This window comes from Amborella trichopoda, chromosome 1 (assembly GCF_054954075.1).
Source record: "Amborella trichopoda isolate Santa Cruz 75 chromosome 1, AtrichopodaSantaCruz75HAP2 v2.0, whole genome shotgun sequence".
In the NCBI taxonomy this organism is placed as follows: domain Eukaryota; kingdom Viridiplantae; phylum Streptophyta; class Magnoliopsida; order Amborellales; family Amborellaceae; genus Amborella; species Amborella trichopoda.
In genome coordinates this window covers 45524727-45535286 of record NC_142336.1, presented here as the reverse complement: position 1 = coordinate 45535286, position 10560 = coordinate 45524727, and the positions used below count along the sequence as shown (strand labels likewise).

The 10560-nt window shown below is 34.4% G+C and overlaps 1 protein-coding gene and 1 long non-coding RNA gene across 14 annotated transcripts; both read left to right on the top strand.

Moving 5' to 3' along the window:
- Positions 1 to 77: 77 nt before the first annotated feature.
- LOC148783869 (uncharacterized) lies at positions 78 to 5033 on the top strand. The gene is made up of 2 exons (XR_016056243.1): positions 78 to 434; positions 2008 to 5033. It is a non-coding gene; the product is annotated as an uncharacterized LOC148783869 (long non-coding RNA).
- Positions 5034 to 5183: 150 nt separating this feature from the next.
- LOC18442231 (basic leucine zipper 61) lies at positions 5184 to 9928 on the top strand. Of its 13 annotated transcripts, none has more exons than XR_002282248.2 (5): positions 5184 to 5998; positions 6107 to 6197; positions 8836 to 8962; positions 9578 to 9761; positions 9860 to 9928. XR_002282248.2 is itself a non-coding variant. In XM_020672136.2 (4 exons), the coding sequence occupies exons 1-4, from the start codon at positions 5523 to 5525 to the stop codon at positions 9685 to 9687; spliced, it is 804 nt and encodes a 267-aa protein (XP_020527795.2). In that variant the 5' UTR covers positions 5184 to 5522; the 3' UTR covers positions 9688 to 9928. The 13 variants fall into 13 exon arrangements, 6 of the variants coding, with proteins under 6 accessions (XP_020527795.2, XP_020527798.1, XP_020527797.2 ...); XR_016056219.1 differs by having other exon boundaries at positions 9567 to 9761; XR_016056222.1 differs by having other exon boundaries at positions 9524 to 9761.
- The last annotated feature ends 632 nt before the right edge of the window (positions 9929 to 10560 follow it).

Here is a 10560-nt window from a genome sequence, read left to right as displayed (position 1 = left end):
GGATCTAGAGGGCTTCTACATCTGTCCTTAGCAAGGGCTAGAAAGAATTTTCTAGCATGTTGTAAAGGCTAGAAGGTTCATTGCCATTGGACTTGTGCCAAGTGTATGCATCATGACATTTTGTTGTAAGGTCAAGTGCTTATATAAGGAGGATGATCCTCATTTGTAACACGTATCATAAAGTTGTAAGCATTTGAGCGTTCTAGTGAATACAAAACTCTTCCTATTCACTTTTGTGTCCCTTTTTCTCTTGAGTGCGTGCTGGTTCTTGATATGTGAGGTACATACATACTAGTGGTTGACCACTATTGTGCTCAGTGGTGGTTCAATTGTGTGGGTGGTGCATATTAGTGTAGAAAGGCTAACTCATCCTCAAAAGGTTAAGTGCACCAGTGTTGCACGGTCGAAGCGCGGGGCTTCATTAAGTCGAGACAGTAAGTTTCCATGTCTGAAATATAACCTAATAAGGAAAACACATGACGGTGTCGTTCTTCCTCTTCATCTGTTTAGTTCGCCTGGAATATGAATGAATGTTTAATGAAGAATCATTTAAGAAAATAAAATACAAGAAAAACAATTAGAATTACAAAAAAAAGAAAAAGAAAAACTAAACTAAATTAAACGTACAATGCGCATACTCATATCTTTAATGAGGATTTAAGGCTGGTGGTTTGACAGCAAAAGCGAACCGTCAATGGTGCAAATGTACATTCACATGAGTACAAAATGATAACATAAATTACATTGACATAATTTTTAATATAATTATATTAAGTTAGTAACATAAAACAACAACAATTTGAATACAATTACTTTAATTTTTGTAAATTAATTATATGGAAAAAAAAGTATGTACTTACATGTAATTTAAACTTAATTATATGTATTATCATTTTTTGTAAATTATAAAAAAAATATATCATTACTCTAGATAAAAATAAAATAAGCGTCAATTAAAAAACTCTTCAATATTATCTCAAAACCATTACTATAAAATTATAAAAATTAAAAGAGGGGGGAAAAAAAGACAGGAACCCTAAAACGAGTTAAAAATGCATGTTTTGGGGCCCTCGATTTGCATGGAAAGAGGTTTCAATCCGTAAATTGTTGCAGCAAATGCATATAGGGATGAATGAACATCGTTTTGGATCAAATTTGCATAAATCGGAGCCAAAAACAGTCACAAAATCAATAAAATGGCAGATTTTACCAAAAAGAAAAAAAATTCTGCAGCAACTAGCAAAAAAACATTTTAAGAAAAAAATTACAACAATAAATATTCAGATCCGAGTTTCAAATAGTAGATGAACCATTTTAAATAAATAATAATAATAATAATAATAATAAATTTCACAATAAATGCATTATTTCACAAGTATTTCATCTTTGGCAGAAAAAACAAAAATCGTCAGAACCCCAAATATGAACATTTTTAAGCTAGATCCACCATATCGCGTTGTTTTTTATCACCTACCAACAACAAAATCTAGTACTAGGGTCACCAAAGACCATTTTAAAAAATATTTCAACCACAAAACCATGAAGCAATGGAAGAGAAATTCGATCTTTGGCAGACTTCTTAGAGAAACCAACAAAAAACATTGATTTTCATCAAAAAATTCTTAGAAAAGAAAATACAAAATTATAAATTAATGTACCTGATTCATATGAAAATGGAACCTCTATAGATCAATAAACCCATTTCAATTTGAATAAATACGACTCCAAACATGATCTGTGAGTCTTTCTTTGTAGATCTCGAGCTTTTGGACCCCAAAATTTTTTGGGCTAAATAGAAAATGAAATCTAGTACCAGAGTCTCCAAAGACCATTCTAAAAAAATTACAACAAAAATTGTTAAGTAATCGCAGTGAAATGCGATTTGTGGCATACGGCTCTAATAAAGTAGGAAAAAAACATTGATTTTTCACCGAAAATTTTAAGAAAAATGGAAAACCGCTATCTCTGTTGATTTTGTGATCTTCAAACATTGTTTTTTTTTTATAGATGAAAAGGCATTATTGGGATCAATTATTGACCCCAACATTACTGCAAAATGGAGATTGGAATAGCAAAAAAGAGAATGACGGGTTGCAAAAACAAAAGTTCTCGGCGAATCGGCAATTCTACTGTAGTGAATCGCCGATTCTCAACAGTAGAATCGGCGACCTAGGGGTCGGGTGAATCCCGATAAATGTAGAGATCTGGTTTGTCCAATGTGAAATCCGATCCGGATCACCAATTTTTAATCCTTGTTCAAAATAAATTTGGAATTTCAAGATTCGTAACACTTATATCTCACCATCAATTGGATAGTCCATGTTCAATCTTAGGACTTTTTTTTTTGGGCAAGCTTTCTATACTTCTCGTACATCATAGAAGTTCTATCCTCCCTCTTATCCAACCGTTTATTCTGAATGGAGGGCTAAGATTGCCCTAATCACAATGTCATGTCTCTACACTATTTTATTTTTAATTTATTTTCTATAAACTATTTTGATACCAAAAATTGGACTTTCATTCCTCTATTAAACTCGCACTAGCGAAAAATATAAGCAAAAATATTTTCAATAAAATAAAATGACCAAAATACCCTAAAAAGGGTATTTTGGTCATTATAGTTTATCAAAAAATTATTTTTAATATTTTTTATAGGTGCGCCCCAATGAGAAGATGGAATGTACCAAATTTCATATTCATATAATTTGTATAAAAATAAACAAAAATAAAATGCTTTGAGACGTCGGACCTAAGATCAAACGGTGAGTGGCTCTTGATCAAAATTGGATGGCTGGACGGTAGGAGAGGATAGAACTTTTATGCTGTAGAGGAAATATAAAAACCTCTCTCTTTTTTACTTTCTTTTTTTTTTCAAGCACATGAAAAGTGCTATTTGGAAATGTTAAATAGCATACACCTCCAAATTTTAGGGCCAACAATTATTCCTAGATTTATATTCCTCGAGGGAGTACAAAGACAATATGCTCCCCGGGAGCACAGAATCTTTTAGCAACTCTAAAATTCTAATAAAAAAAATTTTTAAAAATATAAAAAAGGAGAAGAAGAAGAAAAAAAAAGAAAAAAGAAAGAAATGAGAGAAAACTTCAATATCGTCAAAACTGAGGCAGGAAGGAACCTTCTCCTATGACCAAGTTTTGTAGCGCGCCAAGACTGAAGGCGTCGCTATACCGGTTTTAGTTACTCATTTGCAAAAACATGAACCACCAAATTTTGCGTCAGGTGCGATTTGTATAGAGCCGAGGCTCTAAATAAATCAAGGTAAAGCACACTTTCAAATAGTGTTAAGAAATACGGTTTCAATACTAGAAATTTTTGTGACAGCTTTAAAATATATTTTTATCTTTAATTATAAAATTTTAAGCCTAAAAAATAGTGTAGATCAAACAAAGCTACGAAAACTTGAAAACTTTGAAAATTGACTGTCCAAAAATGTGTTACAAGATACACTATTTCCAAAACTTGAAATCTATTTTTTTCTTATGTTCATGTATCTTGATGTGGAGATGATAAAAAAAGTGTAGATCAAACAGAGCTACGAAAACTTGAAAACCTTGAAAATTGACTATCCAAAATTGTGTTACAAGGTACACTATTTCTAAAATTTGAAATCTATTTTTCTTCTTACGTCCATGTATCTTGAAATCTATTTTTTTGTTATGTCCATGCATCTTGAAATCTATTTTTTTCTTATGTCTATGTATCTTGATGTGGAGATATCAATTTGAGCATCAAAACAACTTTTTTGTTTCTATCAAAACAACATTTTCTTTGTGAATTTTTTGAGGTGGGCTCTTATTTGATTGTTTAGAGCCTTGGCTCTAATTTGGTCTTATTTTCCGATATAATTTTACGAGCAATCAGCATACGAACACAAAATAATTAAATAAAATATAAAAGAGAAAGGTTTCTCAACTTCCACTACAGCATAGAAGATATGTACTTTCCCTCATCCAACCGTCCAATTTAGATCAAGTAAATCATTGGCCGTTTGATCTAGATCTAATGCCTCATAGTATTTTACTTTTAGTTTTTCGTACAAATTGTATGAATATGAAATTTGATACGTGACATCTTCTCAATAGGTTGCACCTAAAGAAATATTTAAAAAAAAATTCAATAAAATATATTGGTCAAATGCCTTTTGAAACTTTTAAGGGTATTTTGATCATTTTATTTTATTGGACCTATTTTTTTTATATTTTTTAAAAATGCAAGTTTAAGAGAGGAGTGGACTCCCAAATTTTGGTGTCAAAATATTTTGTAGAAAATCAATTAAAAATAAAATAGTGTAGAGATGTGACATTATGATTGGGATCATCTCAGTCATCCATTCATAATAAACGTTTGTATAGAGGGCAAGTATATAAGTTTTATGTAGTACGAGAAATATAAAAAGCTTGCCGGATACAAAATAGGTCACTTTTGGTCCAAATTTACTTAAAGGAATGGCCAAAAGGTTGTTTTTTTCTTGTTTAAAAACTATTGTTTTGTTTGAGGATACCAACCTCATACTGCTTTTTAATTTATTTTTTAACTTTCTCGATAAATAAAGTCGGTCCGCATTTTGCATCATCAGACCGCATTGAATGACTCTAGAAATTGGTCCAAAGATGCACAGCGCGGATTGCCTTGAACGACTCTAAAAATCGGTCCGAGGATGTGCAGTTCAAACCGCCTTCCATGCCTTTGTTTTGGTGGTGTTAGGGCGCTCGGAAGTCGGAACCCTTAGACCGTATCGAACCCTTCGATACCTTCAAATAAAAGAACATCGACAAAGCTCAATTCTTTTATTAAGCTTATCTAGTTTCTTAGATAACTTCTTACGACATTAAGTCGTTTCTAACCAGGGTTCAGTGGTTTATGGGCAGTCGGAGGTTGACATCTTCAAACCGCATTGAACATGATTCCACAGCCCTACTTTGGAAAAAAAAAAATTTAAATTAAAAACAAAAGTAACAAGTGGTTCGACCGATGGGTAACTTGCAAATTAAAAAAAAAAAAAAAAAAAACAACCTTTTAACCAACGATTTGTGTAATTTTTACCCACCCTTCCATGATTTTTACTCAAAAGTGAGTCATTTTGTATATTAGGTATTTTATTTTATGTCCGTACGTGAAGTGCTCTAATTTTATTAGTTTCCCAATTAAAACTCGAAGAAGAAAGAAGGGACAAAGGAGAACCAAGACATTCACGGTGAAACCCCAGGCAAGGTGAAGGTCAAGGTCAAGGCCAAGGCCCACGCCCACGCCCACGCCCACGCCCACGCACGGTTACAGTTGCACGTGGTGCCCGGTTCCCCTCTAAGAACAAAAAAAAAAGAAAAGAAATGAAATGACAGCCCCTCTCCCTCCCTCTAAAGCCGTTGTTCCCCTCTCTAAGCCAAGCCGTAGACATGGCCACCCACCAGCTGTCTCGTAGCTGTCTCTCTTCCCCTCCCCATGTGATCCCCCCATATCCATTATCAACACCCCCCTCACTCCCCTAACAAGCCACTGTTCTCATGGCGAACCGCCCGTCCGATGCCCCGCCCGCATCCCACAACCTTCTCGCGAACCACCGCGCTCCCTCGGCCCCTGCATTCACTGGCACGCAGGTGCGTGCTCAGCAGCAGCCGTTGTGGGTCGATGAATTCCTTGAATTCTCGTCGGCAAAGCGCAGCTCCCACAGGCGCGTGGTTAGCGACTCGATGACGGCGTTTACGCCATCGGAAGAGTGCAGCCATGCTGGGTTTGATGGGATCGATGATGAGCAGCTCATGGCCATGTTTGGGGGCCAGCAGCTGCAGGCGGAAGAGAGGTCATCCAACGCGTCGACAACGCCATCGTCAGACCGGCGCAGCACCGGGGAACAAGGTGCGGGGCGGACGGGTGCTAGCGAGGCTGCCGAGGTGCAGAGCGCACCGAGGCAGGAGCCACCAGTTTTCGCCGGTGCAGGCTCTGCGGTCGAACCCAATCTTGATCCCAGGAGGGTGAGACGGTAATTTCGAATTGGATTGAAGCCCGGCTCTTTTGGTTTTCTCTGGAAAATGGGGAGTTAATGTTTGATTTGTTTGAAGGGTTGAGTCTCCTTTTTCATTTTCTTCAGTATTTTGGCAAATAGACAATCGGCTCAGAGGTCCCGGATAAGGAAGCTCCAGTACATATCGGACCTGGAGAGGACCGTCGCTTCATTGCAGGTTCGTTCGAGTTGTACGGCCTCACCTCGGTCTCTCTTCACCTAGTATAACAAAACCTTCCACATCATTAATACTGTTGATATGGAAAATTATTTAATTCCATGCCATTAGTATTACTGTTATGAAAAAAATATTCCATTTTATGCCGTTTAATATTGTTTTTATGAAAAATTATTGGGAAATTATAAAAACATTCGTTGGGCTATTAAAAAAAAAAAACCCATAACCTCATTTGTATCCCTTTTCTTCATTGTTTCGAATTTTGTGACCCAAATACCCTATAGCACGGTTCGTGATTCTTTAATGAAGATGGACAACTTAGAAAGCATCACAGTATTAACACAACTGTGATGCCTCTTAGGGATGGATCTTCACAGTTCTAAGTGAACCGTTTGAGGCACCACGGTCTTAGCTCAACCGAGATGCCTCTTACGTGGGGGGATGTTTCATATCATCAAGACCTTAACGGTTAGAATTATGGTTCATATAGAGAGCATAATAGTACTAGCACAACTGTGATGCGTGTTATGCTTCACAGTTCTAACTCAATCATGATTATTAAGTGCAAGCTTCGCAGTACTAGCACAATCGTGACACTCCATCAAGGCCCAAACACTACCATGGCTTTAGTTCATTTAGTACATCATGGACCAAATATTACTGTGAAGGATAATTTAATCATAAAATTGCAAACAATGATAAAAAAAAAAGGCTATGAATAAGATTTTAAAAGATATAGGGATTTTCCCAAATAACCTAAAACAGAAAGGAAATTTTTTTATAATTTCTCAAAATTATTTCTATTAAACTTTTTCGCTTCTAGCGTCGCCTCGTTATGCGTGTTCAGGGACAATCATGGAAATAGCCACCCAATAAATGTTGGTAACTAGCCCATCTTAATCTTTTAATTTTGGTGTTAGTAGAATGTGTTTTTCTTTTTCCTCTTATCACTATTTTCCAATACGAAATATTTGAAAAGGACTCACCAAATTGTTAGATATCATAGATTGGAAACATTCAACAAAAACAAATCTCATAGATTAGAAATGTCAAAGAATAAGTTTTTGTTTTGGTGTTTGGGTAGATCACCCTACCCGTTTTACAAATACTTAGTAATTTTTCGAATGTGTTGGTTCCATCACTTCCGATAGAGACACCCGGGGTAACTTTTTGAAGACTTTATTTATGTAAGATCATGAAAAGCATGTGCCACATGGAACAGGACCATTCACGTCCCGCCTTTCTTCTAACCAATAATTTTATTTTTAAAGGAAACTGACCTCTAACCTTCTCTTAAGTTTTCATTCCTATTAGCTTTCTGGGTTAATCAAAATCTTTTGCGTTTTAAACTTTTGGGACCATCAGCTCCTTAATTATATATATTGTTTTTGTTTTTTTACAAATTTGAATTCTTTGTTTTACATCCTTTTTTTGTTTTTTTTTTACTTGATATATAAATTTTATTGATGATAATAATTTATATTTATTATAATTAATTAATAATTATAATAATAGCAATAATAATATATTATATTGTTAAATATTTCATCTCTTATAAGTATTTTGATAAAGTTTTTTAATAAATAATAATAACCATTAACAATGGTAACAAATATCTTGATTAATCACTTTTCAAATTCAAATGATATTGATATAATTGTAAAACAGGTCATAATGTTAAAGAAAAATTCTTTTTTTTTTTCATGTCTAAATTTATAGAGTGGGATCATCGAGGTAAGATTGGTTTTAGGTGACGGAAGAGAAAGGGAAGGGAAAATTTTGTAAAAAAAAACAATTAGGGGCCTAATAATCTCAAAATTTTAAATTTGAAAGGGTAAAGGGATTTTTGTGAACCCAAAGGGGACTAATAGGGATGGAAGTTTCAGGTAGGGGGATAAATGCCATTTTCCTTATTTGTTTTAAACTCAGCCGTGGCTTCACGACTTGGCTAAAACTGAGTAATTTTGTCGAAAGAGGCTTAAAAAAAAATAACAAAAAAAAAATTTGTTTCAAAATAATGTTAAAAATTTTAAAAGTAAAATGAAAACAAAAACATGAATCGTCCAAATAAGCTGAAAAATTAGAAATTTTGATTTACGGTTGGAGTTGGAGACATTTAAAAAAAAAGAAAAAATACAAAATATAGCACATAACAAGGAAAACTCACAAGTTATTATAAAAAATCCAAATTACATAGATGATCCCCAAAATTTATATAAGTTTTATTGGAATAGGGCTGCAGCCCTATCAAAATAAGTAAAGCCCCACCTCAAAACCCATAAAAAAAAAAAAATACAATTGCGAAAAAAATGGTTGCGAAAAAAAAATAGGATCTCTAGCTCTAAAAATAGTGTATATTATAACAAATTATCTAGACCATTCATTTTTTCTTAAAAATTAGCGTTCTACAAGCTTTGTATATTTTTTTTAGTCTCAAATTGTATGGTTAATGTTGAAAATTGATTTTAGAACTATCATGAAGATTTTCACTGAGACTTTATTTTGTTTACATAAAGCGTAAAGCCTTACCAAAAAGAATAGCGGAGAAAGGACCCTACCCTTTGTAGGAATTGAGGGTAAGAGCTAGTGTTGCTAGAGTTGTTTTAATGGATTTCTTGTTTAACGAACTTGTAAGTAGACGGAGGTGTCGACTCTCTCTCCGCGCGTGGCTTACCTTGATCACCAGCGGTTCGTTCTTAACGTGGATAACAGTGCTCTCAAGCAAAGAATCGCAGCACTAGCTCAGGATAAGCTCTTTAAGGATGGTAACCACTTTTTCTTGTTTTTCTTCTTTTTTTTCTTTCCCTTTCCCTTTCCCTTTACCTGTGATTGCTGAACCCATGGAGTTTAACATTCATTAACCCCCCCTTATGCTTTGATATAAATGAGAGGCTAGGGGTTGGCAATGAGCCTGGCTTGACCCCAACCCGGCTTTACTGCTGGCCTGTCCCAGTCCTGATCAGGTTAAAATGGCCTTGCCAGGCCGATAGAAAAAAAACAACATACGATAGGGACTGCATTTTAACGTTTGCGGTCCTTAATGTACAAAGCATCTATAAAATAGGTAGTCTATCTAAAAACAATTGAAACTAACTCTTTAAATTTTTTCTTAACATAATTATTATTTATTTATTTATACATACTGTAAACTATTAAAACTAACTCTTCAAAAAAAAAATTTAACATAATTATTATTTATTTATTTATTCATACTGTAAATGTAAACCATTGAAAGTGACTCTTCAAATTTTTTTTTAACATTATTATTATTTATTTATTTATTCAAACTGTACTGATACAAACCGTGAGAGTGAGCCTTGGGCCAGGTGCATGATTTATAGGGTCAGGCCATTGATTTGACGGGTTTAGTGTTCGGACAGCTCACCAAGTGGCTTTAAAGAATGAGGTGGAGAGACTGAGGCAGGTATACGATCATCAGCAACATGAAAAGATGCAGAGTCGCTGCACTGACATCGAGCTGCTTAGCTGACAAAGGCCCATTCTGTCCCACGGGCCCACCTCCTCTCAATCTCTCTTGATGCAGGGATGGTGGGCTCGAAAAGGGTCCGACCCATTTCATTCCTTTTTCTTTATGTATTTTATTGTTCATTTATTCGTTGTATAATGGGATGCTCTCCCTCTCTCTTCGCCTGCAAACGCAGGTTCTTCAATGTACAGTAAGTTCGCAGCCGCATCTTCTTGGAATGGAATTCCAGTACTTCCGTTGATAATGGAAAGTGCCATGCTATTCTTCCATAATCGTGTGATAGGGCAGCTTCCATGCCTTAGAGGTATTATTGGCAGGAGGTTTTATGTGGATATTATTGGTAATAATGGGACTCTTTGGTACATTAAATTAAAGATATTTCTTATCATGAAATAGATTTTTATTGATATTGATAAATATGAATTCAAATTATACAGAATTTTATTGATATTAATAAATATGAATTCAAATTATACAAAATAAAAGGCATAAATATGTTAAAAGGTGCGCAAAAATGGACACAGTTTCTATGAGTTCATGTAGAAATGAGTCACCTCTTACAAATCTATTTTTGAGATGGATTTTTTTTTACTTAATTTTTAAGGATATGTAATATCTAACATGGAAATCATGAATATGAAAAATAAATAAATTTTAAAAATTAAAAATACTAATTCTATTAAGAAAACATTTGGACAGTTAGTTTCAATTGTTTTTAGATAGACCACCTATTTTCATTCATCTTTAATATAGATGCTTTATACCTCGAGGACTGTAAATGTAGAAATGCGGTCCCGGTTGTATGAAACAATTTTTCTTAACCTAAACATCCATTATCAATTGCAAAGCGCTCCTGATTTGCCTTACTAATATCTT

Bases quoted from the DNA above. Each gene is read 5' to 3' on its own strand.
- LOC18442231 (XM_020672136.2), top strand. From the start codon at position 5,523: ATGGCGAACCGCCCGTCCGATGCCCCGCCCGCATCCCACAACCTTCTC. The intron at 5,999-6,106 runs GTAATTTCGAAT...CATTTTCTTCAG, and splicing joins GATCCCAGGAGGGTGAGACG to TATTTTGGCAAATAGACAAT. The intron at 8,963-9,577 runs GTAACCACTTTT...GTGTTCGGACAG, and splicing joins GGATAAGCTCTTTAAGGATG to CTCACCAAGTGGCTTTAAAG.